Here is a 14,421-nt window from a genome sequence, read left to right as displayed (position 1 = left end):
CACTCTGGTTTCCCCTTGAACTTTGAACTGGATGATTCTTTTGGTTGAACGTGGCAGAGGTGGAAACATGAAAAGTAATTAAATTCTTGCAAGAAGAGACCAGAAGTGAGCAATTCCATAACTGAAGGAAAAAATTGTCTCTCAGTTTCTATCTTATCTAGGAGAGAAACCTCTCAGTGCAGAGAGCCTGTGTGCTCCAAAAATGGGAAGAACTTCAATCAGAGCTAATCAATTGCCAGTCATAAATCTATTGGAAACCAGGTGTTGCTAATTTGGGCTGAGAAATGACTTGTAACCATGTAATGGTTAATTCTTAACAACCTTCTGCAGAAGGATGTAATTGAAGGGTTGAACAAAGTTGTAATGAGCGTGTTAACATATGGTGTGAGACCTAAATTGTAGGAAATAATGTAGTGCTGTGTCAGACTAGTGTTGATCAGGACTGAACCTGCTTCAAATGGGGGCTGATTAAATTCCCTTAACCTTGAATCTCAATTTTAGTATTTCTGGGTAGAGTTCATTGTTCAATTATTTCCTTCTTAAGACTTCAATATTCCTCTGGAATATTTGGAGAGGCAATACTGGAGAAGATGCAAGGGAATGAGTCTGTGTTGCCTACACAGAGTTATTTTAACACTTACAATAATCTTGAATCAAGCAATTGAGTTGTCTTATCTGTTACTCTGTAAGCATTCGAGGTGACTTGGTGTGAATGGTGTTTGAGAGCTATATGCAACTGATAAAACTGAATAAATGGTGGATCTGAGGTGTGTCACAGCAGAGAAGGATGGTGAACTTGTGGGATCTGGGAGTTAAGGATGTGAATTGTGTTTGTCTGAATTGCACAGTACTTGTGGCAGTAGTTCATAGTAATCCAGTCTTCAAGCCTGGTTTGAATTAACCTGGACCTGTGCAAGTGCCAAGTGCATGTTTTCTTTAAACAGTTTAAAGAATAGATTAAATAACCTCTTTGGCAGAGTCCTTCTGGAGGTCTGGCTTTATCATCTGCTGTTGCTTTAGAGTGGATAAGAGGCCTTTTCCAGAGTTCTTGTCCCAGTGCCACAGTTGGTGTTTCACAAGCAATGGTCTGCTTTGGGAACTGATCCATTTAAAGGAAGGTCACAGAACACTTTATTCACAGACTGCTCATATGGGTCTTCTGAACTTTTTGTGTCTTTTCTGACCAATTTACTGATTCTCGTGGATGCCCCACTGCAGGGAAAGGAGCTGGAGGGTTTTATATTACACAAGACGAACCACTGTGATTCCTGTCCTTTATCCAGTGTTCTTTATTTGGGCTAATTTATCTTTCAATTTCTGTGCTCTGTGAAGAAAGATGGGGTAAAACAAGAGAAGAGGAGATTAAGTAGAAAATGAAAGAAGTATTTTTAAACACTTTATCTTATATAAAGGTTGCTGCTAACTATTATGGAGGCCAGAGGATTTTAGTGAGTGTGAAGCTGGAAGTTAAGGGATGAAAAAATTTGGACCATCAGCTTATCTGAGTCCACCAGCACATTCCCTGTCTGAAATACTTCAGTGTTTGCCTGAAGAAAAATTTACAGAAGCTTGTGGCAGCAAACATCATTTATTTAACTTATGAACACCAAAGTAATGCTGCTACATGACACAGGTGTGCAGTATTTTATGGACATACAGAAGTGAAAGAAGTGTTGTCATGCCCACTTTGGGATGGAACAGGGCAGAGAGAAGGTGTCAGTGTTCTTCAGCCAGAGGTTGTGAGGTATCTCTAGCACCCAGATTTGTGGCTGGAGTGTGGGGCATTTGGAGAGAGGAGGAAGCTGGGGAGAACCTGCCTTCCACTGCTAAGGGCAGAAGAGAGGGATTCCTCAGGTCTGAGGCCATTCCACCTCTGTCTGTGCCTGAATCCTCCTCCAAAGCTGCTGCAGAGAGAGCAGAGCCTGTTAATGCAGCTGTATGCCTTTGGCCAGGAAAACTTCCAGAAACCTGGGAGAAGTTCTCATTTAGCTGTTGTCCCTAAGCTGTCACCTTGCCCAGCCCACAGACACGTTTGGTCAGCTTTGGTCCACTTGAGTTTCAGAGCTGAAGCTGGGAGCAGTCTGAAGTGGGACCAGTGTCTAGCTTACTAATTTGTGCCAGGAAATCTTTGCTATTTTTTAATGCACAAAGATTTTCTCTTTTGATAGTGTACCTGTAGTGCACTGGGTGTGTGTCTTTCAGATAACTATTGGATTTGTGTCTGAAGAAGCTGAATTGTAAAACTTAAATTATATTTTATTTAGTATTTTTAAGACTTTATTAGGGTGACTTATCCTCAGGCCCTTGTGAATAGCCTGTGTTGTATGTCTTTTTTATTCCCAGGGGGTTTTGATATTATTTATTTTTTGAACTTCAAACATATTTTTTAATAATCTTTATCTCAAAGAATACATTTATTTTTTTCTTAAACAGCAAAAACCTGAGTAAACTTTCATGTTCTCATTCCATGTGCTTCCACTTGATCTCCAGCACTTTAGGTGGTGTCTCAAATGGATGCTGTGAAAGGCAGTTGATTAGTTTTGATTCATTTTTTCCACCATTTCTGGAAAGAGTAATTTGATTTCTGAGCTTTCAAGTGTTGTTTGTGTTCCAGACATTGTTTTTAAACACTTATTTATGATGTGATCTATGAGAGATTTTTAAACAATTGACCAGTCATTGCTCAAAACAGAAGTTGCTGTCGTTCATGGTCAATTGCTTGAAACATTTCTTTTAAAAAACTGATATATTAGTGCTACAGAAACTAATTATAAAAGGTACATTACAACACAGCTTACTTATTTTTTCCCAGGTTCTTGGACTGACATGGAACACCCCACCATCATTTTATCAAATGGTATTGGTTGGCTTAATGGTATTACAGTGGACCTGGGTCTGTGGCTGCACCACCTCTTACAGGATGTAGAGGCAGAAATTTGCAGTGCTTTTGAAAACAAAACTCCTTGCAAAAGTGCTTGCTGTGTGTTGTGGGAAATGCAAATAGGAAGGAAAATTTTTCCCCATGGTTTCAAATTCAATCATGACTTACTACATGTAAGGGGTTTTTAGCAATTGTTACTAGTGTGAACTCATATTCTGCAGTACTCATAGTAAGGACAAATTATAAACAGTCCTAAATCTGACCACAGGCAGCCATTTTAAACTGATATTTAGTAACCTGTACATGTTTGCAACAGTACAGTACATATGTAGGAGACAAACTTATTGGAAATAAAAAGCCACTTGTGAAAATGATTCTCTTACTTCCTCACAATTATTTTGCTTTAGCTATGGCTTCACTGTAATGAGTAACAGTAAATGAAATTTTCCCTCTATCACTGTGTAGTGGCAGATCACAGGTAGTGTAGAAAGTGGTTTGTTTTCATTTAACAGAATACATGGTATCAGGTGGTGTTGATTGACATTTCTTGGATACTGCTTTACACAGCATTTCATGCAAATCATGTTTGAATGAGACTGCTGCATCAAATTACATTTCTTTCAGATTATAGCCTTTGCAGATGTGAGACAGAACTTGTTCAGCAGCTAGCAAAAGGCTTTGGTTTTTAACAGGTACTGTTTTCACAACTTGACTGCAAAGCTCTGTAATTACAGCACTTAAGATAGTGAAGGAATGATGGGCACTTTCTCTTATCAGATCTATAAGTAGTAGCAAGTAAATGCAGCATGAGATCGCTCCAGCTGTCAAGTATTGTCAGGCTGCCATAGAGGGAATGCAGTTTAAAATGCAGGTGACATAATACCCAACATCCTCCATTTGCTAGTGGGCTTCTGATTAATCACGATTACCATACATTATCATACCATCAAATTTAATCATATCAGTGAATTCCCATCTGCAGGAGGAGCAGCAGCAGCTAAACATGATGGTAACAGCTATTAAATAAGAGAGAAATAGCTGGTTTCTAAATGCAGTAACCCTTTAACTTGTCATGTTGGCTTCAGTGTGCATACTGTAGACAGTAAAATGGAGCAGAAAACTTGTGCATTTATATTTTATAGTTACTGTCATTTATCTTTGTTAGGTGATTGCTGTTTAGCACAGTCAAGGAAAACCAGTATTATAGATCTTTTTCCCCTGTGTTAGTGGTGGTAGATTTTCTTCAGTCTCAGCTTTAGTACCTGCTAAACACAGAATCACAGAACGGCTGAGGTTGGCAGGGACCTCTGGAGGTCACCTGGTCCATCCCTCTGCTCAGGCAGGGCCACCTGAAGCCACTTGCCCAGGACCACATGTGGATGGTTTCTGAGCATCTCCAAGGACGGTGCAAGTGCTCAGGCACCCTCACAGTAAAAAGGTTTTTGTTTATCTAGATATATAGGTTGTACTTTGGTTTTTGTATATTTCTATGAACTTTTTCTGTGAAGCTTAAAAAAAACACTGTAAGCAAAGCACAAATTTTTATCAGTGCAAAGAGGGGAAAAGTATTATGCATATGCTGTTTTGCCATTAATGAAGCACTGTTAGAGTTACTTTGCAGAAATCAAGACTTGTAAAGAAATCAAATTAAAATATACAGTGCACTGAGTACAATACAGTAAGAATAATCTAGAGCTTTAACACTGAATAGAGGACTAAAATATCTATCATAATACTAGAGATAGAGAGTATTAGATGATAGTATAGTTATGTTATTTCACTGAGATGAGAAAATGGCCTTTTAAAAGATAACTCCGTACATTTGTGTCATCACAATACAAAAAAAGTAAATCTGTAAACTGGTATTGGTTCACCTTCTGTGCCTTCAGTTCTTGCTAATTCTTTAGAATGTGAAAGTGAAAATGCTTCATTTTATTATAAAGCAGTAAGTCACTACTGTTAAAATAAGGCAATTCAGAGAGATATTATGGTTGACTGTAGGATACCCAAAAATGATTAAATGTTCAAGCTTTCTTACCCAATGCATAAATAGTACCTGCAGGCATACTGGGAACTCTGAGTGTATAAAGTTCTCACATCAATGTGTTTGTAAGGTCAGAGGTGCAGAACACCTCAAAAATGAGGTTTCCTAACAGAACTAAAAATTGTCAATCCAGTAATTGGATTACTAATTAATCAGGTCCCTTTCAAAGTCCAGGTTAGCAGAAATCTCACTTTATGTTCTGTAAAGCTGGTTGCTTCTTGGCTTTTTTTGTAGCCACCTGATCATTTTTTGTTAAAGGGAGAAGTATCATCCTCAGGTCACACTGAGGTTCTCAGATTGTTTTTAAATAAATTGTAACTGCAACTTCAAGCTTGGAGTGTAATGTAGAAGTCTTGAATTTGATATTCATGATCCAGTTTAGTTGTAGCCTCAAGTTGTTTCTAATTTCTAGTGACTTGCAGGCCACCAAGATACATAAACACCATGATATTTCCCTGGAGTAGTTTCTGTGAAGTCCAAGGGAAAGATCTTACCTCAGTAGTTCTGACAACAGGAGGGGTTCCTAATTTTTTATACATCCATAAAATTATTTGCTTTCAGCGCAAAAACTATGCAGAAGGATTTTACTTCTACTAAATGATTATGAAATCCTCATCTTTCAAGGGAGAGTTGTTGTTCTAGATGACATTAATGTCTCTTATAGTCTTTCCCCAGTTGGTTTGTATTGTACTTAATTGTAAAAGTTCTAGGGCACCAAACAGAAACGATCATGCACTCTTCTACACCCCACTCCTGCAGAGGATTGCAAACTTAAGTGAAACTGAATCCTCCAGATGAATTAGTTTAAAAATGTAGTGTTAAAGAAATCCCTTAGGTTTGTGGTTTGAGAGGTTTGGGTTTACTCTTCCTTCAGTCTGTGCAAGTTGCAAGAGCTTGTCTGTCACATTATTTCTCAGTATGGTCTGTGTCTGCTGCAGACACTCTTCCCTCATCCATACAAAATAGATGGATGGGAGTGTGGGTTTTTTGCACATCAGCATTTTAAATTAGGAATTTAAATCTAGAGCTGGGATCTAGTTACCAGTACATATTCTATGTCTGTGTTTTTTATTAAGGACTCTCTCTCCTGTGGAGAAAGGGTTGCTTATGGGCCTCTCTGCTTTGTTGCATCTCTTCAGAAACACACTGAAGTTGAGAATGTTTTTGTCTCCATTTACAACATGAACTGTTCCTGCTGGATGTATTGCAGGGGTGCTCTGAAATTTGCTGAAAAAAGGACACTTCTAGTATATAATAGTTCTGATTTTTAGCTTTAGTCTCCTGAACTATTAGGGATTGTCAGTCTGCTGGGAATACCCATCTCTGTCTGTATTGCCTGTGTTACTTATTTTAGCTATTTGATCATGAGTTGGCTTAAATAACAGGGGATTCCATGCCTTTCTTTTCTTGCTTGTACTGGTTTACCATGTTGGCTGAATTCTATTTTGAGACCCTAAACAGTGAAATAGGGCATTGGTGATTTCTCTTACAGGTGACCTGGACTTCTGTCTAAGTCCCTCTCATCTCTTGGAGTTGTGTAGTATCAAAGAGGAGCTTGTCCAAGTTGTGTGGTACATTTTAATATTAAAAATCACTTTCAGCTCAGTTGAAAGTATCATTCTGTTCTCTCTGACTAGTCTGCCTGTAGTGCCAGGATCTGCAGTCCACAGACTTGAACCAGTGCTTGGCTATCTCTGTATGTTTTCCCCTCAGAAAATGTATTCCAGAAACTTTGAAAAGACTCATAAATGGGTAACATAAAACAGTTGTCTGGACTTTTATGGGCATTCTGAACTTTTTTTGTCCATGATTGACATTAATTCAAGGTGTACCTTTTGTATTAGGTGTTCTTATCCTAAATCTTTTGAGAAAACCATGGTGCTTGCTAGGTTTTAGTTCACCTTGATGGACTTATGTGATTGTCATAAATGTCAGAGGAACAATACTGAATCACTGAAACTGTATTTAAAAAGTATCAAAAATTAATTTTATAATACAAAATTTCCATGAGTCATTCCTTTCTGTATGCTGTGCAAACTGAAAGAAAATACAGTGAAACTTGAAGACCCATATTATGTGAAAGATATGGATACATATTTCTACTTGTAAATTTTTGAACCATATCCAAGATATATGAGCAGGGTTTCCTGCACCAGAGGATGAAAAGTCAGTTCCTTGCACAGAAGGTAGGCAGTTTAGGAAAGCTTTTCGAAAAGTCTGGGGGCTGCTGAAATAAGAGGATTAACATCTTGTGACAGATGGCTATAGTTTTAATTGTCATAGGTTATAGTGGTCATTATTCTTTGCATTTAAACCATATAAGAAGAATTAACTGAGTGGCCCTGCTTAACTGTCAATGGGGTTCTCCTAGCTCTTTGCATTTTAAGTGAGATTAATAAATGAAAACATGTTGTACAGGAAGGGTGTATTTTATTGAAAGATTCATGAAGTTTCAATGACATTGTTAAGGTATTTAATTAGTCTCATGAAAAAAGTGGAGTGACCCTTTTAGAGAAGCTGATAAATAATATAATAGCTGTTAGATCCTCTTTATTCCATCCTTTATAAGATTAACTTTGTGCTAAGCAATTTATGCTAAGTTTTCCCTTTTATTGGTAACCAAAGTTATCTGTGCTTCATGAATAGATTATTGGAGATAACATCATGTAATTAACAAGAGATGCAGAAAAGTAAAAGTACAATTTGTGTAAGAATTGTATGAGAGAAAATGTTAATTTCTTAACTAGGAAGGATATTTAAAGGGATAAAAGGAAGGCAAAATAGTGCAGTTATTTGAAAGGATTAAAGTAACCTTATCTCGTGTTCTTTCAGAAGGTGGGATTGCACAAGTGTGTGAAAGTCATGTTCAATGAGCTATTCACAACTCTAATGAATTGTAGACACAAGTTTGCATTGCCTTTTTTTTTCCAAACCTGATTGATAAGGTGTAGGTTATGCCTTAGCTAAACCAAATAATTGAAATTAGTAAAAGGGGAAATTGTACAACTTGCAGTTATTCAGAATTGTATAAAAATGTCAGTCTGAAGTGCAGTAAATTACGGTGTGTGTGGGAGGAAGAGTGAGTATATTTTTTGGTAAGAGGAAACATCACAAAATCAAAGATTTTAGACAAAATACCTGTCAGTAGCACTTCATTGTGGTGTTATCTTCTCCTTTGAAGTATTTCTGAAATGTCTGTGATTGTGTTCTCTTAAGAAATCCACAAAGAATCCTATTTCCAATGTAATTTCCTTCTAGACTTCAGGTCTTGAATTCTTATGCGTCACCATTTTTTCTTGAATTTTCAAAATAAAATTGCATGAGGGTAGATTAATTACGGAGTTCAGAGCTTTCTTTAAAAACAGGAAAAGATACAGACGTCTGCTAGGCCGTTCTTATGGACATTTGGTAGCTGTCATGGTAATAATTTCTGTAGGAATGTGAACCAACCTTGTGGGATCTCACTGGGAAAGCACATGAATTTTTGTCCTTTCCCTCAGGGTTAGAGTTGACTCCAGTGTTGGACCAAGATGTAGAACCTTGGAGCCATGGCTGACCATAAGAATTTGCAGTTTTCTTTTGTTAGGTTGGAATCTGTTAGCTTGAAAATAAGTGTTCTGAACACTGAGGAAGTTCCCTGAAAGATTTAATAACGGTGAAGTAAGAGTTAAAATGTTTTTTGCAGGGACTCTTAGCTGATGGGTGTACTGAATAGTTTGGTGTAATTTGAAACTATCCGGATAGCAAAACCATGAAAAATGAGAGTAACTACTGTGCATATAAAGATTTATTATGCATCTATGTTACAGTATGCTTATTTTATCAAAAATAGACCATTATGAAACCTGGCTTTTGCACCTGCTCTTCATTAATTTTTGAAGTTAAATAGCTCTGAGTGGTCTTTTCTACCAAATACCAGAGGACATTTGGGGGTTATTAGCTACAAATACTTGCTGAATGTAGAGTTTAGCATTAATGGTAAAATAATCCACTACTAAAATTGTAGTAAAAAAAACAAGCCCACCCTCAAAAGCTTTAAGCAATGGAGAGCTGCTGTATTACTTTGTACTGGTTTTAGGACAATTAGAATTTGACATAAGTAAAAGTTGAATTAGTAATACTGTTGTTTTTTACTGAGTTATTGGAAAAAATAGTAATATTATTTAAGAATAATTGACAGAAATCTCATAATTTAGAAAAATGCCCATCATAGCTTACATATTTTCTTTTTTAAAAAATGTTCATGTGCATCTGGAAGTAGTAGAACATTAGAGTTTTAGTTTCACATGTAGTGTGGGATATGAATCTATCACACAATTGAATTCCTATTGGAATTACCTTGGAAGCTTTTTCAGAAGAAAAATCTCAGTAATGTGAGATATGAAAATACAAGCTTCCCCTTTCCTGTTTTACTGTTATTTAGGGCAGAAGTTTTTATCTTTGGGGATGTAGAAGCAAAGCTGGTTTAGGAAAGAAGTGGAGGTCAGTCTGTCATGACTGTAAGAAGGAAAAGAATCAAGCTAATTCCTTTTTTTCTTTAGAAGCAAACATTGATAATTCGTTTTTCAGCAAATAACAAACATCTTTGCAATTAATTTTGCATGATTGGCCTTTGGTTATCAGCCAAGAAATGTGATCAGTCATAATTTAGTAGTTTTTCAAAATGTCATATACATAAAGTTAAAATCTGCTCAGCAGTCAAATAAGTAGATATTTGTTAGTGAATCTGGAATCTTAAAAAGTGGAAAAACACCCAGAATTCTTAATTGCTAGAGATGGAAAAAAGGCCAATAGGAAGTGTTCCAAACTTCAGCTATTTCCTTCCTGCTCTTTCTTAGACTGTTGAGTTATTTTGACCCAAACTTGTGTTGCAGCATGTATGTATATGACATATACTGCTAACTAGAGAAAAAAATTCTTAGTGAGCATTTGTTGGGATTTTTTGACACTGGCTTTTGGGTAACAGTTGGATACCTATTACTGTGTGTTAAATCAATGCAGGTGTTTAGAGGACACTAAACATTTTGGTTCTTAAGATGAATGGACACCTGTGGTACAGAAGATCACAGGGAGCTTGAGATCAGCATTGCTCCTATTTTTAACAGTAAAATGTCTTGCTGGTTATTGGTTCGTGTATATTTTTTTAATAAATAAACTATAATATATTTTTTTTCAAAGTATGATCTTTCTTAGACTTAAAATGACTTTGTATTACTCAGTTCTAAAACTTACCTAAAGCTTATTTCATAAAGGTTTGTTTCTCTGTGATGGGAAATATAAATCTCCTCTCAGTGTGTGTAATACTAACAGACTTCAGTGACCTACACCAAAATGTTGTGCTGGTTGCTGGCCTCATTTTGAATCCTTCTGGTTGAAATTTTCCAAATACTTTCATTGCAAGACTGAAACGGTGGAAAAATACTCTTGTGCCCCAGTGAGTTATTTAGAAACATTTTATTATTACTCAGTTTCCAAGGAAGAAAATTGAGTTTGGCTGCACTGAGGATGTTTCAGTTCATAAGGGCTGTGTGAAATTCAACAGGACTTTCCATGCATTTGCAATTTAGGGCTGCCTAAAGAGGAGATAAAAGGGGGCATAATAATGAGGGCACAGGTTGGCAGGAGAGGGAAGGCGACTACAAAGAATTGTTTATTTAAAATAAACATACTGGGTTTTTTTCAACCTGTGCCTGCTGCCCCGCTGGCAGGAAAAAGAGGGGGAATGGCCTGGGGTAAGTGTACAGGCAAGGAAATCAGGGGCTGAGTGGGACAGGTAGGAGCTCTTGACCAGCTGCCACAAGTCAAGACCACCAGCTTGGAGTCTGGAAGCTGGATCCATGCTGGGATTAGGAACCCAGTGATGGGGATGAGAGAATGTATCTGAAGGAGTGAGCAGGACCAGGAGAACAAAAAGGCAAATTGGGAAAGAAATCAGTACTGAGGAAGATGCTTGAGACCAGGTTACAAATGTGGTTGAGAAGTAGAGATGGCTGCTTATTTTGTAGCCTAAGCCTGTTGCCTTTCAAACTAGCACTAAAACTGAAGTTTGGGAGTGAGGGGAGAGACTGGTAAGGATCTGTTACCTCAACCAGGGTAGAATAAATACATGGAGTTTGGAAGAAGCAGGTAGAGGAGACTATGACCACTGCACTGCCATTTGGTGCTTGGAATGCTTGGAACCAGGCCCAGACAGTTCATTGCTGCTGTCAGTTCTTCAGCTTGGGTGGCAGATATGTGACACTTGAGATTTATTAGCCCAGGTTTCAGTAACTTTCCACGTAATTTGTTTTTCACTGGCTATTTTACAAATGACTAAGATAAGTGTAGGCGCATGTCTAGGGAAAAACAGGAGGAACTCGAGAGCTTCCAAGTCAGGCTCTCTGAAAATGGGGAAAAAAGATTGTCAAGACCATGTTCTGTCCCAGGATGGAAGATAAGCATGTGACTACGTGCTGTAAATCATCAGATGCAAGATTAAAACCATCCTGTGTGCAACTGCCCTGTTGAACTGGGTTTCTCCCATGCTCCTGTTGCACTGAACTTATTCATTTTCCACTGGTAAAATAATAACTAAATAGCTAAAAATGAGTTGGTTTGCTGGGTGCCTCCCTCAAGGATCTGCAGCATGTGGAAGGGCTGTGTATTCCCTGGGATTGCTGTAAGAGTAATTCTTGGAGAAATAGGCTTTTATCTCCAAGGCTTCTGAGATGAGGGAATGCATCTAACCTTAGTTTGAAAGTATCTTTGGCAGACCCTATGTGCAGTGATGCTGGAGTTTTGTTTGGGAGCAAAGGGTCAGGATCCTCAAGGTTTGTGTTCAGTTGGTCTTTGGCAGGCAGCCAGTGCTGTCACCATGAGGGAAGGGCAATGCAGTTGAACATCCTTGTTCAGCTAAACCTTAAATGGTTTTTATGAAATAAATAAATGTCACTTTTTTCCATCGCAAACAGCTCCTTCTTGTTTGCAGGCAGACTGAAATTCAAAGGCAGTAGTCAGTTCCAAGGTGGCAGGAGTATTGTGTGTTGTAACTGTTCACTTGCAGAAATGTAGAGCTCCTCCTACACACGGTGTGTATGTTACCAGGACTGTCATGCTTGAGTGTAATATAATGTCTTTTCACTAAATGAAATAGCCACAGGAGTCTGGCTGACTGGAAGCACTGGCAAGGGGATATAGACCCTTTAATCTCTAGGAATGATAATATATTTACAGTTGATGGCTGGCTGTATAATGACATAAGTAGTCACAGCCTTGGTCCCAAATAGGAGGTCTTAGTATCTCACATATCCCCATTCAGGTGTTTCAGGAAGGCTACAGATTTAACAATGGATCTGATCCTTGGTGCCTCTCATCTGCTTATTTGGGCTTTGCCAATCCCAGTTTTATTGTGCTGGTAGAAGGCTGTAAGGTAGCTCTGTCTTGTGCTGCTTTGATAGTGAGTATGCTCCAGGGCCTCTGTTGCTGTGTGAGAAATTCTTACCCTAAAATTCCACTCTTCATGCAGTACAAATATGATAGGGTGAGACTTGTGCAAACCCTTGGTGAGGGCAACTCAAGAGATAAAAGATAAGGTACTGCTGCTTAGTTGTTTGGCCCTTTCCTGATCATGATACTTTAGTCCAGCAGGGAGTTTTTGGTCTGGAATCTGTTTTGAAAAGCTTGTCTTCAGCAATACAAGTTTTAAACTTCAAGGTGAGCATCACATGTAGACAGAACAGATCCCACCACTGATTTCAGTATCTTCATAAAAAGGAAAGTAAGGATGTTCACAATTTATTTTCATTACTTACTTGATTTAGTCACATAAGGAAATGGTTGACAATATAATTTATGTGAACCAGAGCTTACTCTGTATAAAGAGGTTGCCAATGTGTTTTGTTAATTTTTGATATAACAGAAAAAATATTCTAGTGTGAATAACTCAATTAAATGTGTCTGCAGAATTCTGCTTTTGTATTAACATACAGCTTCCTGCAATATGCAAAGGCATTAAGAAAACAATCCAATGCCTTACTGGAGGAAAGGAAATTTTGTACTCTTTCTTACAATGCTTCAGATGCTAAACTGTGAATAGACAGAAGTGTTACTCTCCTTAATTCTCTTAGAAAGATGATTTCTTTAATTTTCTGGATGCCAAAAATTATCCCTTTCCCCCCCTTTTTTTAAGTAAAGCTGCTTCCTTCTGTAGCTTACATTGTGCAAAATGGATGATGAAGAATAGTATGGTTTATGAAGATAAATGTCAGGAATGTCTTCTAAAGTAGACATTCAGATTTTTTTGGATTAATGGGAAAGAAGGTCAATAATTGCATGGATTTCAATAAGCTTGAGATGAAATGGCATTCCTGTGGTGCTAGTGATTATTAAAACATTGTGAATTCATTTCAAGATACTGTACTTGGGTTTAATGTACCTTCCATTGTGAAGGAATGACTCAGTAAGGGCTGTCAATTTGTACAGGTGATAGGAGATAATTCATACAGCAATTGTATTTTTAAGCGAAAAAACTTACAGCAGACAATACATCAATTTCTGTATGGCAGCCCTAATTTTAACTCTGCCTTATTAAATAGGGCCCTCCAGACTTCCAGCAGCACACGCCTGGACCAGTTCCTACCAACTTCTCCCAAGCACCGAGGCTGCCAATCCAGGACCAGTGGAGAGGGCCACCCCCACCTCCTCCACCACTCCCTCCTCCACCTCCTCAGGACAGAGATCCTTTCTTCATAGCAGGTGAGCATTTTCTGTCCCAGTAACAATTAACACCCACCGTTTGTGAAGTGACTCTGTACTGTGACTGTGTGTCCCACAACACAAAGTGTTCACAAGAACCTGAAGGCTGGAAGATCCCATCTGATGCAGCCAGGCTGGTACATGCCAGAAATTCTGGTTGTCTAAGATATTTTTACTTCTTTTGATGTGGATTTTACTTTTTTAAGTACGTCTTCACCTGTAACTGCTACAAATCTGCGTATTTATATAGACGCAAAAATAATTAATATCTAAGTGATTGTTGCAGTGAAGTTGTTGCAGTTTGTTATATTTTGGATAACAAGTCCAAACACTTGGATTTTTTCTTGGAACTCTTTAAACTGCTTGGACTGTATGTGTAGTGTAAGAAATTTGTTAAGATTAGATAAAATGGTACCCTCTCTTTTGATTGCTAGGCTGTAAGTGCATGTTTATATTTATACCATATATATGTAATGTGTATATATATTTATATAGTATTATATATTGTATATTATAATATAATATACAATATAAAAATGTGCTAAATACCTGGTCAGTGAATGGTGTCAATGCATTATGAACTATTCTGTGGTTTAAGCTGTACTTGCTGGAATCCTTCTTTGATTTTATTAAAGTAGAATTTCCAAAAGGTATTGCTGATTCCAGCAAAGTACCAGTTGTGCTGGTCTTTCAAGGATCAATTCCTTTTATACACAAGTGACAGGAACAAGAGAAACATAACATCGAGTGTAGCTCTTTACAA

The 14,421-nt window shown here is 37.7% G+C and overlaps 1 protein-coding gene across 5 annotated transcripts in view; it reads left to right on the top strand.

Annotated features, from left to right (window-relative positions):
• RBM33 (RNA binding motif protein 33) overlaps positions 1 to 14,421 on the top strand; it is a 100,857-nt gene that overhangs the window by 43,207 nt on the left and 43,229 nt on the right. For all 5 annotated transcript variants that reach the window (XM_063415888.1, XM_063415897.1, XM_063415878.1 and 2 more), the window contains exon 11: positions 13,499 to 13,658. In XM_063415888.1, the coding sequence (XP_063271958.1) occupies positions 13,499 to 13,658 (160 nt within the window). The remainder of the gene's footprint in view (positions 1 to 13,498; positions 13,659 to 14,421) is intronic.

Source organism: Prinia subflava, chromosome 1, assembly GCF_021018805.1.
Source record: "Prinia subflava isolate CZ2003 ecotype Zambia chromosome 1, Cam_Psub_1.2, whole genome shotgun sequence".
In the NCBI taxonomy this organism is placed as follows: domain Eukaryota; kingdom Metazoa; phylum Chordata; class Aves; order Passeriformes; family Cisticolidae; genus Prinia; species Prinia subflava.
The sequence above is the reverse complement of the archived record's forward strand: the minus strand, read 5'-3'. Positions and strand labels throughout refer to the sequence as shown.